Raw genomic sequence first — 25,158 nt, forward strand, 5'->3', positions numbered from 1 at the left:
CAGCAGTTACATGGGAAAACCACCATCTACAAGTTCCCCTCCAAGCCACTTGTCATCTTGACTTGGAAATATATATATTATACTATATTTTATTTATTAGTCACAAGTAGGCTTACATTAACACTGCAATGAAGTTACTGCGAAAATCCCCTCGTCGCCACACTCCAGCGCCTGTTCGGGTACACCGTGGGAGAATTTAGAATCACAGAATACTACAGTACATAAGGAGGCCATTAGGCCCATCAAATCTGCACTGACCATAATCCCACCCAGGACGTATGCCCATAACCCCATGGACTTATCCTAGCTAGTTCCCCTGACACTAAAGGGCAATTTAGCATAGCCAATCCATCTAACCCGTGCACATTTGGACTGTGGGAGGAGACCGGAGCACCAGGAGGAAACCCACGCAGACACGGGGAGAATGTGCAAACTCCACACACACAGTGACCCGAGCCAGGAATTGAACCCAGGTCCCTGGAGCTGTGAGGCAGCAGTGCTAACCACTGTGCCACTGTGCTGCCCCTATATCACCATTCCTTCGCAGTCACTGGGTTAAAATCCTGAAATTCCCTCCCTAACGGCATTGTGAGTCAACCCACAACACGTGGACTGCAGCGTTTCAAGAAGGCAGATCACCACCACCTTCTCAAGGGCAACTAGGGATGGACAATAAATGCCGGCCAGCCAGCAATGCCCATGTCCCACGAATGAATAAAAAAAAGTATAACCATCACACAATCTGATCACTGAATGGGTTTAATTCTCTTTAGCTATCATCTTTGCCGAGACTTCCCTTTTTTTGATAACTTTAGGGGAAACTTTGTAGTCATTTCACAAGCATTTTGCTTAAGCGTAGGCCTTGCTTTAGCTCATCAATGCCTACTCCTTTCTCATGCCTTTTCCCTGAACTCTTCCTCTGCCTGATAAACGTGTGATGTTTTGCTTTCAGTCATCCTCTCTCTCTTGTTGAGAGGCTATATCAACGTTCGGTCCCCTCATGGTGACACATGAAGGTTGGGTCCCTCGCTGCCTCAGGCTAAAGTTTCAGAGGAGGTTTGACCCCGTAGACATGCAGTTTGCACACTCACTGACACATGAACACTCCCTGACACTCATGAATCAGATTCCAAGAATATCACTTAACGATTGATGAAGACCCGGCAAGTTAGGTGCCCTTAATGTTTAAACTTAGTGCATCAGTGTCAGAATAGCACTACCTTTACTTTATGTTCCCCTTGTTTTCAGCATGGCAACGCTTCCACCATAATAGGGGTGTATTAAACTTTGCAGCTTTGAATCTGCTGTGTTACGGAACAAATAAAGCGAAATTACAATGTATTTACTGGCGGAATCGACCTGCAGTAATCTAATAAGTCATCTTGACATACATCATGCTCACTCCTTCTCCACATGCACTTGTCCCTTTTACATGGTGACTGCTGTCTCCAAGAAAATCTTATCTCCAGTCTCTGATCAGTGGCCAACTCCAACATAGCTGGAAGTACTTCGTTTGGCCTTGAAGGACTTCCCTGTAAGCTCTCCATATGTTGGATCTCCAAATATTTTGTTTCATTTTAACAGCTTTAATATCCCACAAGATAGTTTTGAAGCACCCTATTTCAACATCAAGCATGTACAGTGAGCAAACGGCTCACACCCTATTTATGAGCTTTGCAATGAGTCCAGTCTTGTAGCATAAGGAACTGTAGGAATCCCAAAACGCATACTAACCAATGAACAACCTGTGTACTATCGAACAACATGTATATTGACCCCGACCATTGAAAAACATGTATACTGACCAGTGAACAACCTGTATACTGACTAACAAAGAACATGTATACTGACCATTGAATAACATGCATGTTGACCAGTGAAGGTGGGCTTGCGGTGGGTAAGTAGATTTTTCAATTAGCATGTCGAGGAGAGTGAGCTCATTTGTCTGGTCCAAGCTATCCTGTGGGATAATTCCTACCCTAATCAGATAATTGCTCTCTGTATATCTGAGCAAACTCAAGAATGGCTCCAAGGCCACCACCGTTGGTCCTGAGAAGTGTCCAGTCTATCTCAGATTACCCTGGAAGGGTAAGGTGTCTCAAATATCTGAGCAACACTGGCACTATGCAGTAGCAGCATGAGTTGTATTCTCCACTAACAGGATGTTGCCTTGAAGCCAAAAAGACATTTGGGTTACCCAACAAGTGTGGTATATGCATTTCAGTGCCAGTGTGATGTCAGCTCTGTAGGCTGTGCATCCTAATAGCTGGTGAATTGTATCAAACAGCACATCGCTTTGGCTGTTAGCAACAGGCGAAGTACGGACAGTACTCAACCAGACCTTGCCTGAAAAACTCTAAACATAGGCCACAATCTAGCAGCCCTGTCAGCCACAGGCGCACATCCCGTAATGGTCACTAAATCTCGCGAGCAGTGGAAAACGGGATTTGAGTAGGTGAGATCTCCGTTTGAGATCTTCCCCTCCCCCCCCCCCCCCATGGGTGACGTAATAAGCTTCATGCCGAGAAAGGGCATAAACCTGGTTTCCATACATCTTAATATTTTAACATATTATTATAGGGCTTGATGCTACCCATGATGTATCCTCCCACCACAACCCCCCTGCCACCACCCCACCCCCCCACCACCTCCACCCACCAGCCAAGTGACTTTGATTTGAGTTGATTTATTATTGTCACATGTATTAGTATACAGTGAAAAGTATTGTTTCTTGTGCGCTACACAGACTAAATATACCGTTCATCGAGAAGGAAATGAGAGAGTGCAGAATGTAGTGTTACAATCATGGCTAGGGTGTAGAGAAAGATCAACTTAATGCAAGGTAAGTCCATTCAAAAGTCTGACAGCAGCAGGGAAGAGGCTGTTCTTGAGTCGGTTGGTACGTGACCTCAGACTTTTGTACTTTTTCCTGAAGGAAGAAGGTGGAAGAGAGAATGTCCGGGGTGCATGAGGTCCTTAATTATGCTGGCTGCTTTGCCAAGGCAGCGGGAAGTATAGACAGACTCAATGGATGGGAGGCTGGTTTGTGTGATGAATTGGGCTACATTCACGACCTTTTGTAGTTCCTTGCGGTCTTGGTCAGAGCAGGAGCCATACCAAGCTGTGATACAACCAGAAAGAATGCTTTCTATGGTGCATCTGTAAAAGTTGGTGAGAGTCGTAGCTGACATGCCAAATTTCCTTAGTCTTCTGAGAAAGTAGAGGCGTTGGTGGGCTTTCTTAACTATAGTGTCGACATGGGGGGATTAGGACAGGTTGTTGGTGATTTGGATACTTAAAAACTTGAAGCTCTTGACCCTTTCTATTTTGTCTCCATTGATGTAGACAGCAGCATGTTCTCCTTTACGCTTCCTGAAGTCAATGACAATCTCCTTTGTTTTGTTGACATTGAGGGAGAGATTATTGTCGCCGCACCAGTTTACCAGATTCTCTATCTCATTCCTATACTCTTTCTCGTCATTGTTTGAGATCCGACGCACTACGGTGGTGTCGTCAGCAAACTTGAAAATCGAATTGGAGGGGAATTTGGCCGCACAGTCACAGGTGTATAAGGAGTATAGTAGAGGGTTGAGAGCACAGCCTCGTGGGGCACTGTGTTAAGGATGATTGTGGTGGTGTTGTTGCCTATCCTTACTGATTGCGGACTGTGAGTTAGGAAGTTCAGGATCCAGTCACAGAGGGAGGTGCCAAGGCCCAGGCCATGGAGTTTGGAAATGAGTTTCATAGGAATAATAGTGTTGAGCTGTAGTCAATAAATAGGAGTCTGACATAGGTGTCCTTGTTATCTAGGTGTTCCTAGGGTTGACATCACACTGGTGCGAATTACTACTGGTTTTCAAAATCGCCTGTTGTGATGACCACACCGAGGGCGCACGGTGAGGTACGGCCCCCGGGTATGTGGGATATGGCTGGGCAGGGCCCGTGGCAGTGCCACGGTGCCAGTGCCAAACAGTTCCCCTTATGGGTGAGGTGGGGGGGAGGGGACAATGTTTGTTGGGGGGTGTTTGTGCCTGTGATGGAGTTGGGGGGGGGGTGCCTGTGAAAGGGGTGGGGCAGTGCCAGAGCTGGGGGGGAGGGGGTGGGGAGGGGCACTCTGATGCTTGTGAAGGGGAGTGATACTGATGCCGGATGGGAGGGGGGTGATGGCTGTCAGGAGGGTGGGGGTGAGTACCTCGATGCCTGTGGTGGGGGTGGGGGAGTGTGTGACACCTATGAGGATAGAGGGAGTGCCCCGATGCCGGGTGGAGTTGGGGGGGCAGGGGTCAGGTCACCCCAATGCTTGCATGGTGTGGGGGGTGTGCCCCAATGTTTGCATTGTGGAGGGGTGTTCCCCTTTTGCGTGTAGGGGTTGTTACCATTGTCCACCGGGGGTCCCGATTTCTGTGTGGGGAAGGGGGAGGACCCTTAAATGTAACTGAGTTTGGGGTACCCTTTCAAGTAGGCGCCCTGAGCTCAGAATCCTGATCTTGCTGGCTGGTGTAGGCTCTTCCCCTCCAGCTGGCTGTCTGATCCTCATCAGCCCTGTACAGAGGGCTGTTTAATCAGGTGAGGAACAGTGGCTGTGAAGCCAGTGAGTTTCACCCGGCTATTCCCGTCTGATCCAGCACTCTGGGGAAACTGCACCCATCGTATCCAACATTAGATGTGATTCCACATTTGGACAACACTTACTAAACGATGTCGTTTGTGCCAGGAATCACACGACAACCGATTTAAGATTATCAGTCCAGCTTGCAGTGTGGCTCACTTATGTGTGTTATGAGTTATTTACATTCACACACACTGGGCCCTATCCTTTGCAACAGAAAGAACATGTCCATCCAGTTGCACCTTTTTCAACTAAACTAAAGCTTGGGGGACAGCCATTTCCTGGTTCATTCCCCATGGCAATACGGTGGCCAATCAGAATTGACTTTCCTGGTTTGTATTTATAGAGTCATAGATGTTTACAACATGGAAACAGGCCCTTCAGCCCAACCTGTCCATGCCGCCCCTTTTTTTTAACCATTAAGCTAGTCCCAATTGTCCGCATTTGGCCCATATCCCTCTATACCCAGCTTATCTATGTGACTGTCTAAATGCTTTTTAAGAGACAAAATTGTACCCGCCTCTACTACTGCCTATGGCAGCTTTTTCCAGACATTCACCACCCTCTGTGTGAAAGAATTGCCCCTCTGGACCCTTTTGTATCTCTCCCTTCTCACCTTAAACCTATGCCCTCAAGTTTTAGACTCCCCTACGTTTGAGAAAATATATTGACTATCTAGCTGATCTATGCCCCTCATTATTTTATAGAACTCAATACGATCACCCCTCAGCCTCCTACGCTCCAGAGAAAAAAGTCCCAGTCTATCCAGCCTCTCCTTATAACTCAAACCATCAAGTCCCGTTAGCATCCTAGTAAATCTTTTCTGCACTCTTCCTAGTTTAATAATATACCTTCTATACTAGGGTGCCCAGAACTGTACACAGTATTCCAAGTGTGGCCTTACCAATGTCTTGTACAACTTCAATAAGACATCCTGTATTCAATGTTCTGACCAATGAAATTAAGCATGCTGAATGCCTTCTTCACCACTCTGTCCACCTGTGACTCCACTTTCAAGGAGCTATGAACATGTACCCCTAGATCTCTTTGTTCTGTAACTCTCCCCAACGCCCTACCATTAACTAAGTCCTGCCCTGATTTGATTGACCAAAATGCATCACCTCGCATTTATCTAAATTAAACTCCATCTGCCATTCATCAGCCCATTGGCCCAATTGATCAAGATCCCGTTGCAATCCCAGATAACCTTCTTCACTGTCCACTATGCCACCAATCTTGGTGTCATCTGCAAACTTACTAACCATGCCTCCTAAATTCTCATCCAAATGATTAATTTAAATGACAAATAACAGTGGACCCAGCACTGATCCCTGAGGCACACTGCTGGTCACAGGCCTCCAGTTTGAAAAATAACCCTCTGGCTTCTGTCATCAAGATGTGGAGATGCCGGCGTTGGACTGGGGTGAACACAGTAAGAGTTTTAACAACACCAGGTTAAAGTCCAACAGGTTTATTTGGTAGCAAACACCATTCACTTTCAGAGCGCTGCTCCTTCGTCAGATGGAGTGGAAATGTGCTCTCAAACAGGGCACAGAGACACAGAAATCAAGTTACAGAATACTGATTAGAATGCGAATCCCTACAACCAGCCAGATCTTAAAGATACAGACAATGTGGGTGGAGGGAGCATTAAGCACAGGTTAAAGAGACGTGTATTGTCTCCAGACAGGACAGCCTGCAAGTCCAGGAGGCAAGCTGTGGGGGTTACTGATGATGTGACATAAATCCAACATCCTGGTTTAGGCGGTCCTCATATGTGCGGAACTTAGCTATCAGTTTCTGCTCAGCGACTCTGCGCTGTTGTGTGTTGTGAAGGCCGCCTTGGAGAACGCTTACCTGAAGATCAGAGGCTGAATGCCCATGACTTCCCTCACAGGAAGAGAACAGTCTTGCCTGGTGATTGTCGAGCGGTGTTCATTCATCCGTTGTCGTAGCGTCTGCCATCAAGCCAATTATTCTGTCATCAAGCCAATACTGTATCCATTTGGCTACCACACCCTGGATCACGTGAGATTTAACCTTATGCAGCAACCTACCATGTGGTACCTTGTCAAAGACCTTACTAAAGTCCATGTAGACAACATCAACTGCACTGCCCTCATCCACCTTCTTGGTTACTGCTTCAAAAAACTCAATCAAATTTGTGAGACATGATTTTCCACTCACAAAGCCATGCTGACTGTCTCTAATCAGTCCTTGCGTCCCTAAATGGCTGTAAATCCTGTCTCTCAAAATACCTTCTAACAACTTACCCACCACAGATGTGAGGCTCACCGGCCTGTAGTTCCCAGGCTTTTCCCTGCAGCCCTTCTTAAGGGAAAACATTTGCCACCCTCCAACCTTCAGACACCTCACCTGTGACTATCGATGATTCAAATATCTCTGCTAGGGGACCCGCAATTTCCTCCCTAGCATCCCACAGTGTCCTGGGATACACTTCATCAGGTCCCGGGGATTTATCTACCTTGATGCACTTTAAGACTTCCAGCACCTCCTTCTCTGTTATATGTACAGTCCTCAAGACATCACTATTTATTTCCCCAAGTTCCCTAACATCCATGCTTTTCTTAACAGTGAATACTGATGAGAAATATTCATTTAGGATCTCACCCATTTCTTGTGGATCCGCACATAGATGACCTTGTTGATCCTTAAGAAGTCCTACTCTCTCCCTAGTTATTCTTTTGCCCTTTATGTATTTGTAGAAGCTCTTTGGATTCTCCTTTGCCTTATCTTACTGCCAAAATAGTTTTGTGTCCCCTGTGCCCTCCTGATTTCTCTTTCAACTCTACTCCTACACTCCCGATACTCTTCAAGGGATCCACTTGATCCCAGCTGCCTATGCATGTCATGTGCCTCCTTCTTCTTCTTGACCAGGGTCTCAATATCCCGAGTCATCCAGTGTTCCCTAGTTCTACCAGCCTTGCCCTTCACTCTAAGAGGAATGTGCTTACCCTGAACCCTGGTTAATACACTTTTGAAAGCCTTCCACTTACCAGACGTCCCTTTGCCTTCCCACAGACTCCCCCAGTTCCTTTACAAAAGCTTGGCTCCCTGGTGCATTCTCCATAGCAACGCCTCTATCAATCAGATTATATTTGCCAAACAATCAGCACCCTCACCCCACGCAGTATAAATTGTTGATCCCTTTGAGATTTGGCATTCTTGTGATTCTGTCCTGATGAGTGCGAGATGAAAAGCTTCAACAGTCTGTCCCTTTCTTTTCAGCCATTTTCAAGTACTTTATTAGCAAGCCACTGAAATATGGTTATGTCTTTGTGCCACAGGTATGGATTGCCTTCAGTGTCATGATCTCCACGTTGATGCTATAATTAAGAAAGCCCACCAATGTCTCTACTTTCTCAGAAGGCTAAGGAAATTCAGCAGGTCTGCTATGCCTCTGAATCAATCAGAGATTAATAAAGGTTATCCTATGGGTAATGAAAATATTTTGGGAACAACTTCCTTTGGACTTCTTCAGCTCTATCGCTGTCGCTTTGGCAGAGAAGCCACATTTACACATCTATCACATAAATGACCTTACAGCACTCAGCATGACTGACAGCACCAGGCTGAGTAACTAAGTGAGCTACTAATTTAATTCCACTGAGCAGTTCATTATTAAAGTACTAGTTTTCCGAACTCTTCTGCAGTCTCATCCCGACTTTTATACAAATCCCTGATCAACATCTCAGCTGACCTTCGCTATTCAGTCAAGATGGGTTGACTTCAACAGTGTCCTTGGCTATACTGCTGGAGACCGAATCTGCATACCTCCCTTGGAATGTGGGACAACCCCCCCGCTCCCCCAAACCACTTAATACTGACTCTGAAGGAGATTATTTGCAGCTTTTACTCATGTTCATCAGAAATTACCAACTCATGGGATTCTTGAGCATTGTGAGATTTGCTCTTGTTTCAGCTGCTCAGAGGTGGTGTGAGTTGCGATCTTGCTAATCTTCACTGAACTTTACTAACTTAATCAAACTGTAATCTTGGTGTTACATGTTGATATCTCCAAAGGATTTTCTCTTTTCTGCGCTGCTTTTCCTGTTGTTACAGGAGGACAAGCACTGTCATTCCTCATCGCTCCAGAGACCTCATAGAAGAAACACTACAGTATAGAAGGAGGCCATTCAGCCCATAAAGTCTGCACTGACAAGAATCCTACCCAAGCCTTATCCCTGTAAGCTCACACATTTACCTTCTAACCTATGCATCCTAGAACACTAATGGGCAATTTAACATGGCCAATCAACCCTGCACATCTTTGGACTGTGGGAGGAAACAAGAGCACCCGGAGGAAACCCACGCAGACACAGGGAGAACGTGCAAACTTCACACAGACAGTGACTCAAGCTGGGAATCGAACCCTGATTCCTGGAGCTGTGAGGTAGCAGTGCCGACCACTGTGTCACCGTGCCTAATACATGCTGGGCACAGACAAGATCGAACTTGGCTGTAATATATTCTCCAAAGATCAAATGGCTTGTTAACACTCGCATCTGGGTTTCCTCTGGAATAATGGCAAGTTATACAAGGTTACAGAAGATGCAGACTCGATGGGCCGAATGGCCTCTTTCTGTGCTGTAGGGTTTCTATGAAATGCATCACAGCGAGGAGTCCAAGGCTTCAGGAGAGAAGCAAGGTGGGGGTGGGGGGGAGGGGGGAGGGTGCGTGGGGAGAGAAAACCCATGATGAGAAAAAATATTAATTTTTTTCATTCATTCATGGGACATGGGTGTCTCTGGCTGGCCAGCATTTATTGCCCATCCCTAGTTGCCCTTGGAGGGCAGTTCAGAGTCAACCACATTGCTGTGGCTTTGGAGTCACATGTAGGCCAGACCAGGTAAGGTTAGCAGATTTCCTTCTCTAAAGGGCATTAGTGAAGCAGATAAGTTTTTCCGACAATGGTTTCATGGTCATCACAAGATTCTTAATTCCAGATTTTTTTATTGAATTCAAATTTCACCATCTGCTGTGGCGGGATTCAAAACCGAGTTCCCAGAACACTAGCTAAATTTCTGGAATAATAATCTAGCAATAATATCACTCAGCCATCGCCTCCCCAAAGATCATGATTAAGGTTTTCTTTGTGTTATGTGAGAGTTTAAAGAGCATACTGCACATCAAATGGGAATGTGCAGGGCTGATGGTTAAAATGATGGTCACAAATATTTCTTTGCAAAGGAAACATCAAGTGAGTTGGCGAGAATGTGGCAGATGGAATATAAAGTAGTAAAATGTGAGGTTATCCACTTTGGCAGGAAGAACAGGAAAAAACAATGGAGAGAGACTACAGAATGCTGCAGTATAGACGTGTCTTCATATTGTACCTGAACTACAATTAATTAGCATGCAGTTACAGTAAACAATGAGGAAGGCAAGTGGAATGTTGGCCTTTATTGCAAGGAGGATGGAGTATAAAAGTAAGGAAGTCGTGCTACAACTGTACAGGGCTTTAGTGAGAGCACACCTAGAGGACTGCTTATTTAAGGGAGGATATTGAATTGAATTGATTTATTATTGGCACATGTATTGGGATACAGTGAGAAGGATTGTTTCTTGCAGACAAAACATACCGTTCATAGAGTACATAGGGGGAAAGGAGAGGGTGCAGAATGTCGCGATGCAGTCACAGATAGGGTGTAGGGGAAGATCAGCTTAACATATGATAGGAACATTCGAAGGTCTGATGCCAGCAGGGAAGAAGATGTTCTTGAATCAGTTGGTACATGTTTTCAGACTTCTGTATCTTTTTCCCGATGGAAGTCTGTGGAAGAGAGTATGTCTGTGGTGCATGGGGTCCTTAATTATGCTAACTGTATTTCTGAGGCAGCAGGAAGTGTAGATGGAGTCAATGGATGGGAGGCTGGTTTGTGTGATGGACTGGGCTACGTTCACATGTTTCTTGCAGTCTTGGGCAGAGCAAGAGCCATACCAAACGGTGATACATCTGGAAAGGATGCTTTCTATGGTGCATCTGTAAAAGTTGGTGAGAGTTGTAGCAGACGTGCTGAATTTCTTTAGCCTCCTGAGGAAGTAGAGGCTTTGGTGGGCTTTCTTAACATTAGCGTTGGTGTGGAGATCCTTACGCTGAAGATAATTCAGAGAAGATTCACTCAGCTGATTCATTGGACTTGTTCCCTTAGGTCCCTGGCAGTGGTTTCCTCCCATCCATTAGCTAGCTGATGTTCCTCATGGATTTCTCACAACCAAGACTGAAATGAAACCTAGGAGGCAAAATCTGGAGGTGGGGCGGAGATGTGAAGAGTTTGCCTTGTGTTGTAGCTGCCACCTGGTCTCCCCAACCCATCCCCACCCTCCAACCTCCCTTGGTCTCATGTTTGTAACATTTCATGCTCCCATCTTCCCCCCTCCCTATTTGCCATGTGTGTGACTTCCTGTAGGTCTAGGGGTGGCACAGTGGTTAGCACTGCTGCCTCACAGTGCCAAGGACCCAGGTTCGATTCCCGGCTTGGGTCACTGTCTCTGCGGAGTCTGCACATTCTCCCCGTGTCTGCGTGGGTTTCCTCCGGGTTTCTCCCCACAGTCTGAAAGACGTGCTGGTTAGGTGGATTGGCCATGCTAAAGTTTCCCTCAGTGTACCCGAACAGGCACCGGAGTGTGGCGACTAGGGGATTTTCACAGTAACTTCATTCCAGTGTTAATGTAAGCCTACTTGTGACACTAATAAATAAACTCCCACCCCCGATTTCCCATTCCCTGTTTCTGGCTCTGTGTATTCTCAGCCCATCACTGACCCATCATGAAGGACAGTGTCTTGAGCTGCCGAGGCCCCACACTCTGGCTGCCTCACCACCCCACCCATTTTTCCAGATGCGATCTCATCCACAGGCTGTTATAGAATGACAGCAAGGTTCAATCAGAATTTTATTAATATACACAGCAAAAACACAGCTGGTCAGGTGCATTGACCCGAACAGGCGCCAGAGTGTGGCGACTAGGGGAATTTCACAGTAACTTCATTGCAGTGTTAATGTAAGTCTTACTTGTGACTAATAAATAAACTTTAAACTTTAAACAAATGTTTTGAAAACAGCGGATGTCATTCATCTTCATGATCCTTGAAGGAATAATCGACCAACAGTTAGCGGTCATGATAATTACAATTCTTTGTGAGATTTCACTCACTATCCCAAGATATTTTTGTTCACATTTCTTTTTTTAAATTCAGGCAGCTCACAAGAGTGAATTGCATTCCAATCTGGGTCACAGATTACCAGTTGCACTTCCTCAGATGTGGGCTTCTTGCTGGTACAGAAGTTGATTGTTCATCACTACTCTGGATGACTGAAATGAGGTTGCAGTTTTCTCTCTCCTTTTAATCTTTCTCTTCTTCTTCTCAATTGCTTTATTTCTACACCCTCCCCTTTCTCCTTCACGGGCTTGGATACTAGTATGGAAGGGGAAGGGGCCTGTTAAATATGAAAGGCTGCAAAATCCCAATGTTTAGTGTAAAAGCTGTAAGTAAAGTTGAAATCATGAACTCTGTTGTTCTATTGCCAGAGAAATCAGGTCCTAATCCTAATGTGTAACCTCCATCCTGCCATTGCAAAAGGGAATAGTGGGAGGATGAGGGAAATATGTTTACCCAGCACAGTAATCATAGAATTCTACAGTGCAGAAGGAGGCCATTCAGCCCATCGAGTCTGCAACGACCACAACCCCACCCAAGCCCCATTCCCCAATACCCTATGCATTTACCCTAGCTAGTCCCTCTGACACTAAGGGGCAATTTAGCATAGCCAATCAACCTAACCCGCACATCTTTGGACTGTGGGAGGAAACCAGAGCACTCGGAGGAAACCCACGCAGACACGAGGAGAATGTGTAAACTCCACACAGACAGTGACCCAAGCCAGGAATCGAACCTGGGTCCCTGGTGCTGAGAGGCAGCAGTGCTAACTGCTGTGCCACCGTGCTGCCCCCTGAGTTGGGAAGCACCTGCCTGAAAGAGTGGATGAAGCAAATTCAGTGATAACTTTGGAAAGGGAATTGGATAAATATTAGAGAAGGGTGAAAATAAATGAATGCTGGGTTGGAAGCGAGACTATTGGCCAGCCCTTTCAAAGCATCATGGGCCAAATGAGCTGCCTCAGAGTTGTACGATTCTAGATACAGAATCACAAATTATGAATCTATCAAACAAATATAAAGATGGAGAATGCCAAGTTGGTGGCAACTTTAATAATAAACTACAAACAATAAGAGGAGGAAGAGAAAGAAAATGAATTGGAAGCAACTGTGGTCGTCACACACCTGTAGGAGAGAGAGCAGATTGTCAGTGCAAGCATCATTTAAAAAATATAGCATGTATATCTCAAAGTATCTACATAGGATTATATACGATACGGCAGAAACAGGCCATCTGGCCCATCTAGTCCATGTTGGTGTCTGTGCTCCACTTGAATCTTCTCTCATCTCATCTAAATCTACTAAATGCACTGCAGGAACTTACCAAAGTTCCTTAGACAGCACCTTCCAAACCCACGACTACTGCCACCTAAAAGGACAGCAGATACCTGGGAACACCAGCACTTGAAGTTTCCCCTCCAAGTCACTCAACCATCCTGGCTTGGAAATATATCTCAGCTCCTTCACTGTCACTGGGTCAAAACCCTGGACCTCCCTCCCTGCCAGCACTATGTGTTTACCTACATCTCAGGGACTGCAGTAGTTCAAGAAGGCAGCTCACTACCACCTTCTGAAGGGCAACTAGGGATGGGAAATAAATGCTGGCTCAGCCAGCGGCACCCGCATCCCATAAATGAATATTAAAATCGTAGTCTTCCATCCCTTCGCCCTCATAGGCTTGTCTAGTTACAACTTAAGTGCATCTATATAATTTGCTTCCACTGCTGTGTGTGGCAGTCAGCTCCACATTCTCAGCACTCCCTGGGTAAAGAGGTTTCTTCTGAATCTCCCATCTAATTTCTTGGTGACTATCTTATATTGGAAGTCTCTAGTTATTCTCTCCTACACAAGAGGAAATATTCTTTCTATATCCACTCCATCAAAACCATTCACAATTTTGCTGACCTCTATAAGTCACGCCTCAGCCTTTTTTTTCCAAACGGACATATTTTAGTGCTGGGATTGAACTAAAACCAAGATTAACTCAATACGTTGCCATCAAGTAATGTTATCCACACGAGACTCTATATAAACTGCCTTCCTAAATATACGATATTGGTAGGGTCAATATGTTACGGGTGGTTTATGTTACAGTGTGCTACTATGCGGCACAGTGGCACAGTGGTTAGCACTGCTGCTTCACAGCTCCAGGGGCCTGGGTTCGATTCCCGGCTTGGGTCACTGTCTGTGTGAAGTTTGCACATTCTCCTCGTGTCTGCGTGGGTTTCTTCCAGGTGCTTCGCTTTCCTCCCACAGTCCAAAGATGTGCTGGTTAGGTTGATTGGCCATGCTAAAATTGCCCTTAGTGTCCTGAGAGGCGTAGGTTAGAGGGATTAGTGGGTAAAATATGTAGGGGTATGGGGGTAGGGCCTGGGTGGGATTATGGTCGGTGCAGACTCGATGGGCCGAATGACCTCTTTCTGTGCTGTAGGGTTTCTATGATTTCTATGATGATATGTAAGAAGGAATTCATTTTACTTGAGATATTAAGGTGTGTTGCAAAGGTCTAGCATGTTAACAAGTGAAAATTCAATTTTCAAATTAATACATGAAATATAATACAATTAAAATTGTTCTTTGGTTAAAAACATGAATACTTGTGATAGTATTAATTTTTCATCCAATCACAATGAGTGACAGGTGACTTACCAACTTTACTGATTTGACTATGTTCTTTTATTTCACTTACGTTATATTTCCCCATTAAAAGAATTTCCCCAGCAATTTGCTAAATGCAAACTGGTAAAATTCAAATTTGCAAATATTTACTTTGAATTTATTTGGAATGCCATTATTGTGGCTTAAAGCATGGAAGTATTTGCATCCATTTTACTAATCGTTTAATATATTCACCCTTTACATTCAGCCAGGCAAATTATTTTCTTACTGGGGATGGAATAATTTTCTTCTCCTATCCACTCGATATGATTGGTGTGTGAGAGTGATCCCATGCTCACTGCAGAGTAAAGCTTCCTCTATCCCAATGCAAACCACAATTGAGCCCTGCCCCAGAAAGCCACCCCCTACCCCTCCGTCCTCAGGACCTGGTCTGAGTGAGATGGCCAGTTAGGGCCAGCTTTGTGCAGTGAGATCATGTCCATTGGATCAAGCCACTTTCATATTGGATGCCTCTTGAAGTCAGAGTGAGGGCAGTTTAATTGCAGCAGGCAGAGGTGCCAGCACTTCAAGCACATTTGAATGATTTCTGGGGAAATAAATAATTCAAACCCCTCATTGGGCTTTGTTGAAATGAGGTAACACATGGATGGGTTTTTGCCACCAATGCAGGAAATTTGGGTCAGGTATACACACCTCGATATGAAAGTGTCACTCACAATCTTCACTCTGGGAGGTGGGGGTGGGAAGAGGTCGGGGCCCATGACCCACCCATCCCCGAAGCAGATCGGAGGTGGCCACTGGGATGGGAGGGTGCCGAGGTGGGCCGGTTGGAAGGTCCACATCGGTGCTCTGGGACTTCTTTCCCAGTTATCCTAAAAGCCTTTATGCCTCTAACCCTCACACCTTTACCCACTCCCCATGCTCCTTCCATGCCACCTCATAACACCACTGAATTGTGGCATGGGGTATTTGCCCATGGGTGTGAGTTTGGTTACTGAGCCTCGGGCGATGTCTGAGGCCAAACCTCTGACCACAGGCATATCTACCACATGTTTATCTATCATCTCTATCATTGGGGATGATTCACTCAAAGATGTAGAACCCGGGTTAAATGTGGAGTAAATTTGAGAGCCTAGGCAATTAACATCCCTCTCAAGGGTACAGTCCTGTTAAATTGTTAGTTACGTAGTCAGTTCGATTTGTTTATTCACATTTTTAAAAAGTCATCAGTTGAAGCAGCAACCGAAGCACAACATGTTCAGTGGCAATGGACATAGCTTAGGGCCAGGGGTCTGACAGCATCATAAGGACAGCATCATTAGGGCAGCATGGTGGCATAGTGGTTAGCACTGCTGCCTCACAGAGCCAGGGATTGGGGTTCGATACCCAGTTTGGGTCACTGTCGTAGAACATAGAACATAGGACAGTACAGCACAGAACAGGTCCTTCGGCCCACGATGTTGTGCCGAGCTTTATCTGAAACCAAGATCAAGCTATCCCACTCCCTATCATCCTGGTGTGTTCCATGTGCCTATCCAATAACCGCTTAAATGTTCCTCAAGTGTCTGACTCCACTATCACTGCAGGCAGTCCATTCCACACCCCAACCACTCTCTGCGTAAAGAACCTACCTCTGATATCCTTCCTATATCTCCCACCATGAACCCTATAGTTATGCCCCCTTGTAATAGCTCCATCCACCCGAGGAAATAGTCTTTGAACGTTCACTCTATCTATCCCCTTCATCATTTTATAAACCTCTATTAAGTCTCCCCTCAGCCTCCTCCGCTCCAGAGAGAACAGCCCTAGCTCCCTCAACCTTTCCTCATAAGACCTACCCTCCAAACCAGGCAGCATCCTGGTAAATCTCCTCTGCACGCTTTCCAGCGCTTCCACATCCTTCTTATAGTGAGGTGACCAGAACTGCACACAATATTCCAAATGTGGTCTCACCAAGGTCCTGCCTTCCTAAATATACGATATTGGTTAGGTTGATTGGCCATGCTAAAATTGCCCTTAGTGTCCTGAGATGCGTAGGTTAGAGGGATTAGTGGGTAAAATATGTAGGGGTATGGGGGTAGGGCCTGGGTGGGATTATGGTCGGTGCAGACTCGATGGGCCGAATGGCCTCTTTCTGTGCTGTAGGGTTTCTATGATTTCTATGATGATATGTAAGAAGGAATTCATTTTACTTGAGATAGTATGGTGTGTGGCAAAGGTCTAGCATGTTAACAAGTGAAAATTCAATTTTCAAATTAATACATGAAATATAATACAATTAAAATTGTTCTTTGGTTAAAAACAAGAATACTTGTGATAGTATTAATTTTTCATCCAATCACAATGAGTGGCAGGTGACTTATCAACTTTACTGATTTGACTATGGTCTTTTATTTCACTTACGTTATATTTCCCCATTAAAAGAATTTCCCCAGCAATTTGCTAAATGCAAACTAGTAAAATTCAAATTTGCAAATATTTACTTTGAATTTATTTGGAATGCCATTATTGTGGCTTAAAGCATTGAAGTATTTGCATCCATTTTACTAATCGTTTAATATATTCACCCTTTACATTCAGCCAGGCAAATTATTTTCTTACTGGGGATGGAATAATTTTCTTCTTCTATCCACTTGATATGATTGGTGTGTGTGAGTGATCCCATGCTCGCTGCAGAGTAAAGCTTCCTCTATCCCAATGCAAACCACAATTGAGCCCTGCCCCAGAAAGCCACCCCCTACCCCTCCGTCCTCAGGACCTGGTCTGAGTGAGATGGCCAGTTAGGGCCAGCTTTGTGCAGTGAGATCATGTCCATTGGATCAAGCCACCTTCATATTGGATGCCTCTTGAAGTCAGAGTGAGGGCAGTTTAATTGCAGCAGGCAGAGGTGCCAGCACTTCAAGCACATTTGAATGATTTCTGGAGAAATAAATAATTCAAACCCCTCATTGAGCTTTGTTGAAATGAGGTAACACATGGATGGGTTTTTGCCACCAATGCAGGAAATTTGGGTCAGGTATACACACCTCGATATGAAAGTGTCACTCACAATCTTCACTCTGGGAGGTGGGGGTGGGAAGAGGTCGGGCCCACGACCCACCCATCCCCGAAGCAGATCGGAGGTGGCCACTGGGATGGGAGGGTGCCGAGGTGGGCCGGTTGGAAGGTCCACATCGGTGCTCTGTGACTTCTTTCCCAGTTATCCTAAAAGCCTTTATGCCTCTAATCCTCACACCTTCACCCACTCCCCATGCTCCTTCCATGCCACCTCATAACACCACTGAATTGTGGCATGGGGTATTTGCCCATGGCTCTTAAACTCCAACCCCCTGTTAATAAAAGCTAACACACTATAGGCCTTCTTCACAGCTCTATCCACTTGAGTGGCAACCTTTAGAGATCTGTGGATATGGACCCCAAGATCTCTCTGTTCCTCCACAGTCTTGTAATCCACATTTAAATTAGTCCTACCAAAATTAATCACCTCACATTTATCAGGGTTAAACTCCATTTGCCATTTTTCAGCCCAGCTTTGCATCCTATCTATGTCTCTTTGCAGCCTACAACAGCCCTCCACCTCATCCACTACTCCACCAATCTTGGTGTCATCAGCAAATTTACTGTCTGTGTGGAATTTGCATGTTCACACTGTGTCTGCATGGGTTTCCTCCGGGTGCTCTGGTTTCCTCCCATAATCTGAAAGACGCGCTGGTTAGGTGCATTGGCCATGCTAAATTCTCCCTCAGTGCACCTAAACAGGCGCCGGAGTGTGGCGTCTGGGGGATTTTCATGGTGACTTCATTGGGGTGTTAATATAAGCCTACTTTTGACTACTAAAAAATAAGCTTAAATTTACCAGATACGCTAGAGAATGAGGAGTGTGAACAGGAGAAGACTCGGACTTGGGGTGGTCTAAAGGCCTATGAGGCCAAGCCTCAGGACCTGGTACTGCCCAAGGCCCTGCAAGAACCCACATGCCCATTAAGTACTTGTGAGGCACACGCACCGAGTCAGAGGAACCATCCCTGACCTGACAGCCAAAGAACGACAAACAAATGTCGCACTCTGTCACAGCGAAACCTTAATCTTGCATTAATCCTTGACAAGTGGAAACAGCGGGATGAGTTTAGAGGTAAGAAAGACCCAGTTTCAGTAAACTCCTTCACACAGAGGGTCAACATCCACCTGCACTGGTAGTTAGAAAAATCAGACAATTTTATTGTGGGTCAGAGACGCTGCCCTCTGTACAAAGCAGCAATGATTGTACAATGCACTCTGCCACAATAATGTGCCTTTTGTGAAGTAAAAAGGCTACTCCTTATTAAACTTACAGATGGTGTGTGACCAAAGTTGTAAAATTATATGCAATTGTTTGTTTTCCTGGTGTTGTCTGTAACACACAACGTGAAGGGAATCAAGTGTTGCAATATTACCACAGTAAAGGCAGATTGTAAAGGTAGGTTCCTGGTCCACCCATTCAAACTTTGCTCACTGACATTTTTGGAAAACCCCAGGTGTTCTTAGGAAAAAATGTTTAATGAGGCGTGTGGTATGTGTGGAGATGATAAATTATCTGTAAATCCAAAAACTGAACACATTGAGAAACTTCACATTCCCATCGACCTTTAGTGCAGGAAGTCTAGTTGTTTGTACTGTTTTCCTTGTGATTTTTGTGGGGAATGTGTCAAAAAGAGTACTTATTACAAGCACCCTGTATTTATTATTCAGTGATACCATCTTACTTTTCTACCATGTTATTTACTTTAGACTAGAGCTAGCTAAGGCGTAGGATATTATAAAGCTACTTTACAAAACTATGAGGGGCATGGACAGAATGATAGGGAGCAGCTGTTCCCCTTAGCTGAAAGGTCAGTCACGAGGGGACACAAGTTTAAAGTGAGGGGCAGGAGGTTTAGGGGGGAATGTGCAGAAAAATGTTTTTACTCAGAGGGTGGTCTCGATCTGGAATGCGCTGCCTGGGAGGGTGATAGAGGTAGGTTGCCTCACATCCTTTAAAAATTATCTGGATGATCACTTGGCACATCATAACATTCAAAGCTATGGGCCAAGTGCTGGTTGATGGGATTAGATGAGTTCAGGTGTTTCTCGTGTGTCAGTGCAGACTCGATGGGCCAAAGGGCCTCTTCTGCGCTGTGTGATTCTGATATGCAGTATCCGAAAGCCAGTATTAACTGAAATCCAAAATGCAATCTGCCCTGGAATCTTCTGATAAAGGATAGTGAGGGAAAGGCATTAGAGTGGCCTGTTAAAGCAGCATTTCTGTGTTTTGAGCGTTCACTGTCCATGCTCTGCAGTCTGGGCCTGAATGAGCTATCAGTGAAATGGTGATAAGTTGCAGGCTCCACAATCCTGCCACTCCAAGCATGCTTGGAGAAGCTGTCATATAGGATCCTGGAAGAAGATGGGAAGGACGATGAATCTCCCGCAGAGGACCAGGTTTGAGCAGAAGCTTCTCATTTGAGAAGGACGAGAGATTCCCTTCTTCAAATGTAGATGTTAGGTTTATTACATTTTCTACTCAGGATGTGATGACCCTGACAAGTGGTAAACTTTGAAACTGGAGCTCAATAAATCTCTGGGCTATCACCAGAACAAAATGAATGTGAAATATATTCGATTTCCATAAATACCCAACTGTGTTGACGATCCAGAATTGAGCACTCATCCACTTTGGTGAATCATTGGGTCGTGATAGTTTTTATAACCGCGTGCCTTAGTTGGTCGCTGCAATAAGAATCAACCACATAGTTTGGATTCGAGTCACACATAATGCAGACCAGGCTGGGATTCTCCAAGGAGCAAGCAGTGACACAGTTGGGTATTTATGGAAATCAAATATATTTCACATTCATTTTGTTCTGGTGATAGCCCAGAGATTTATTGAGCTCCAGTTTCAAAGTTTACCACTCAGAGAATCTGAACTCATGACCTCTGAGTTTCGAACAATAGGCCATTCAGCCCTTCAGACCTTCTCTGCCATTTAATTAGATGAAGCCTAATCTAATTCTTTTCCATGCCGGGGCTGGAGCCATGCATTCTCCACAATGCTGTGTCCCTAATTTCTATCGTCCTAAAAACTTTAACAATGAATCATTTTCATGGGTGATTTAGCTTCTTGAAGGCCGGAATTCTCCCATCCCGCCCGCCAGTGGAATTTTAGCGGGCACGTTGCGGAGAATGTGAAACCTCATTGACAGTCAGGCGGGAATTTCCAGCTTTTAGACCAGCGTGGCTGGAGAATTCCGCCCAAAATCTTTTGCGTTTCAGCTTCTCAGCTTTGGAAAACCAGGTTGTACGTGCTAGAGAAAATTGGACAAATGTTGGGAAGTGTTGCTGATAATGCTTTTCTAAAAAATGTTTTATGGGACGTGGGCATCACCAACTGGGCCAGCATTTATTGCCCATCCCTAATTGCCCTTGAGGGGGGCAGTTAAGAGTCAACCACATTGCTGTGGCTCTGGAGTCACATGTAGGCCAGACTGGGTAAGGATGGCAGATTTCCTTTCCTAAAGGACATTAGTGAACCAGTCGGGTTTTTACGACAATCAACATGGTTTCATGGTCATCACTTGGACTTTTAATTCCAGATTTTTATTGAATTCAAATTTCACCATCTGCCATGGTGAGCATTGCCTTTGGTCCCTGGATTACTAGTCCAGTGATAATACCACTCGGCCACTGCCCTCCGGTACAATGTGAACAATGCTGGGGTTGAGACTGGATTGAGTCCCTTACCTATTTTCTTAGAGTCAATTAGAGTATCATGGGACACCATGTCAGCCATTATAATCATCCCATAATAGAGGTCATGGATAGGTCCCTTTGTGTGATATTGCTAAATGGATCCTGGTAATGTGTCACTCCACTGGTTGTTATCCTTAATGTCCTCTATCGCTATGGATCACTCTGTACCAAGCAATTGCTGCTAACTTTAACATGTTGCTTTTATGCTTCATCTTCTTCCCCCATTAAGAGGTAAAATTCTTAAAGGGACACAGAAACAGTGGGATCTGGGTGTATATGTGATACATGTGTATATACAGATCATTGAAGGTGGTAGGAAATATGGAGAGAACAGTTAATAAAGCATACAGTATTCTGGGCCTTATCAATCGGGGCATAGAGTACAAGAGGGAGGAGCTTATGCTGAACTTACACAAGACACTAGTTAGACCTCAGCTGTAATAAGTTCTGGGAGCCACAGTATAGGAAGAATGTGAAAGATGTGCAGAAGAGGATCACAAGAATGGTTCCAGACATGAGGAACCTCTGTTTATGAGGATTGATTGGAGAGATTGGGATTATTCTCCAATGGAGAGAGGAAGGCTAAGAGGAGATTTGATAGAGATGCTCAAAATCATAAGGGGGCTGGACAGAGTAGATGGGGGAAACTGTTCCAGCTTTTCATAGGATCAAGACCCAGAGGGCACAGATTTAAAGCGATTTGCAAAAAGGAGCAAATGTGATGTGAGAAAACGCTATTTCATACAATGAGTGGTTTGGGTCTGGAATGCACTGCCTGGAAGTGTGGTGGAGGCAAGTTCAATTGGGCCATGATGTTCATCTGGAGAGCAGGCGCAGACATGATGGGCCAAATGGCCTCCTTCTGCACCATAACAATTCTGTGATACATGGGTTTAGTATTTCCGGTCTGATTTGCTCTCTGATCCTATGAACATATTTTATGAGAGAGTGAAACATTTTGGACAGCGTAGTAGCTACATTTATACAGTAGGTATGCCTGTAGTGAGCTTATGCAAGAGACAGCATTGGAAAGAATTCTACCCCTCTACCTCATGAGCTACTCTAACTTACATTATGTGAAGGAACTGCAAGACTTCTCATTCACACTTTAGCAACCTTTGGGGCCAAATCCTTGTGAAAAATGGACAAAGGAGGTTTCTCACACTAGTCTAGGAGAAATGTTACCCATCACTCAACATATTGGTCTTAACAGTACAGCTCAAACGGATCATTTACAGTTCTTGGGAACCAACTAATGCAGCAAATTATTATCCACAAACAGAAAATATTGCATTGTAAACTTAAAAATTCTTAGGAAACATACGTGGCCACATTACTTTGTGAAACTTGGCCAATTAAAACATTATTCCTCAATAAGCAAACTCACCAGAACCAACCAACAGAAAAGCATAATTCTGTTGATTCTGGAACTTGTGCATCGCTGACCTTTCATCGATGACCTTTCATCAGATGTTTGTCTCTAATATCTTCCAGATCTGATGAAAGGACATCAGCTAGAAACTTTAACTGTTGTTTTTCTATCAATGGATGCTGCCTGACCTGCCAAGTGTTTCCAGCAAGTTTCTGCTTTGATTTCACCACAACCAGATTGGTTCATAGTCAAAGGTACTTGGTGGCCCAATGTAACTTACTGATTTTGGGAGGTTCAGCAGCGACTTCAGTCCTCAAAAGTTGCAATAACTGAAGTGTTTTCTTAGGGACACGTGAAATATACGGGGCGCTGCTTACGGAGGATGTCAGTTGACTACGACTGAAGTGTTTTGCGACATTCAAAAACTAAAGTGTAAAGTCCTGTCTCACGATCAGTCATTTGTCCCAAGTTTTGTCAAAGCCCGTTCAGCATCATCTACAGTGTGTAAAGTAAAATATACTCGAAGAAATCTTTCAATTAATGGGGGAAAAAAAATCCAAATTCCAGGGACTTGGACCCCAACTTGAGCCCATCAGAGAAAAGACAAGCAGCTAGCTCAAAATTCTTCATGCTCTAGAGTAATTAAGTCCTCCCTTGTGGCAAACTCACATACATTGCTGAATCTCAACGATTCGATGAGATGCTGATAGGACTCCTTTACTTCCCCATAGTCAGCAACAAGGTTCCCACTGTGCGGAAATGGCAGTGGCTTTTCATTCAGGAATAACTGGAGCTTGTACTTCTCTCCTAGGCTCCGCGCTCCACTGCACTGGTACAGCACGAGAACCAGGTTCGCGGCAAAGGGTGAAATCCGCCCACTCCTGAACTTGCGGTTTTTCTGCTCTTCAAAGTTGTTTGCTAGTAAGGGGCGATCATCCTTAAAATAGCCCATGAGAGTCAGGACTGGCAGGAGGGTCTCCGCATGTCCGAACCGTAACACAGCGGTGTGAGATATCGACTGGTTCCTGGGGTGAAGAAGCAAAAGAAAATATTAATAAAACCCTTCTTTCTGAGGATTTTTCAGAACCACTATTTTTTTTAGAGGGAACATCTATGCTGCCAAACAGGGCAATTAAATTGGGTGAATTTACCTTCAACTGGGATTCCGGGCTTCTGCAATTGTGCAACGAACGTGTTCTCCAGCATTTTGAACTTACTTCTTACATTCTTAGTGTGTGGACATCACTGACGAAGCTAATAGACCAGTTTAGTAGATGGATGCTGACAGAGATCGAGTGCTTATATTAGGGCTGTCAGCATTTGGTGTGAAGTCCTAGTGGGTGATCTAACCAAGAGAATTCAAAGTGCCAAACAAGCATGAAAAGGGGAGAGAATCGTGCCCATTTTCCCAGCAAGAGAAAAATACCAAATCTTATCACAATTTTAGAAAAAAAAAGGGAAAGTGTGATTCTTGCCAGTAGGGGAATGGACAGAGTCTATTCACGCCGGGAAGCCGGCTGATGACTGCTAAAGGGGGCTATTGCGCACGTGCCGTGATCTCCCAATGCACTATGTACAAGAGTACAGAGTCAGCTGGGAGATTGTCACTCCCCCACTCCCCTGGACATTGCCTCCCCAACCCCCGCCGATTGCCCCACTGAGTACGCCACACTCACTCCCCCCGCCCCCCCCCACCCCCCGATCATGGCCCCCAACCAATTGCGCCCCCTTCCTGGGCTAGAGGTTGATTTTGCCAGCAATTCAGTGCTAGTATCATTGCGAGAGGCGAGACCTCGCTCGCGATCTTACCAGCTCGCCACGCTGAGCAACTGGCGTGACGAACCAGTAAGATCAACACCGCCCCCACCACCCCCAAGTGTTTCCAGCGCTTTCTCCACAGATGCCAAAAGAGCTAGTTTTGAGGCTGACTAGGTCTCCCGTCTCCTCATCACCTGCCAACTCCCAAATGATTTCTTTCTGCTCACCCCAGCCCCCAGAGAAAGTGCCTATTTAACCAGGTGCAGTGATCCACTGACACCGCTGTCCATGACGGATCGATTGTCTTACAAAGTGCCCTGTGTATCGTGGGAAAAATTGCCAATAACAACCTCATGAAAAAAGAGGTGTGCGTCTTTAACAATTAAATTATTTTGAGTTCTAATGATTCAAAAAATTATTCTGGGTCACATCTCCAATAGTTGGACTGGACCTCACTTGGAGCGGCTAACTTCACGCACTCTGACTCGGGTGGCGGGCCGGGGGGGGGTGGGGCGTGGAGGGAAGAACCGAAGACGATAATATATACTGGACCCCACCCCAGAGAAGCAATTCTTAGTGCACCAGTGTAACCTTTTCTATTTTTAACACCAGCTTCTCACCTCTTCCTGAAAAGCCATTCAAAATTACTGTCAATTTTGCCCCCACCCCCCGGGGGCCACGTCCAATTTGTACTCAGAAACCTGTCAGAGAGGAAAGACCCTATCAGCCTGGATTGGAACTGAACCCAGCAAATCAAAATCCCATTCCAAGTTCACAAGGGGGAAATCACTGATACTGAATATTGGTGGAGAGAGTGAGGCAAAGTTCAGGTCATTTCGAAGAAAAACAAACACTA

At 45.1% G+C, this 25,158-nt stretch overlaps 1 protein-coding gene and 1 long non-coding RNA gene across 5 annotated transcripts in view; one reads left to right on the forward strand and one right to left on the reverse strand.

Moving 5' to 3' along the window:
* The first annotated feature begins 1,835 nt into the window (after positions 1–1,835).
* LOC144500531 (uncharacterized) lies at positions 1,836–23,412 on the forward strand. Its single transcript, XR_013498992.1, has 3 exons — positions 1,836–1,897; positions 7,918–8,017; positions 23,356–23,412. It is a non-coding gene; the product is annotated as an uncharacterized LOC144500531 (long non-coding RNA).
* minpp1b (multiple inositol-polyphosphate phosphatase 1b) overlaps positions 12,807–25,158 on the reverse strand; it is a 70,288-nt gene continuing 57,936 nt past the window's right edge. The window contains exons 4-5 of one of the 4 annotated variants that reach the window (XR_013498990.1): positions 22,825–23,569; positions 12,807–12,913 (exon numbers count right to left, since the gene is read on the reverse strand). Coding sequence is in view for 2 of the 4 variants with exons in the window: in XM_078223584.1 (XP_078079710.1) it covers positions 12,839–12,913; positions 23,218–23,569 (427 nt within the window). In the remaining 2 variants the exon portion in view is untranslated. Of the gene's footprint in view, positions 12,914–22,559; positions 23,570–25,158 lie in introns of all 4 variants that reach the window. The other 3 variants (XR_013498991.1, XM_078223585.1, XM_078223584.1) reach the window with 3 other exon arrangements.

The sequence above is a fragment of the Mustelus asterias genome, chromosome 11, assembly GCF_964213995.1.
Source record: "Mustelus asterias chromosome 11, sMusAst1.hap1.1, whole genome shotgun sequence".
NCBI lineage: Eukaryota > Metazoa > Chordata > Chondrichthyes > Carcharhiniformes > Triakidae > Mustelus > Mustelus asterias.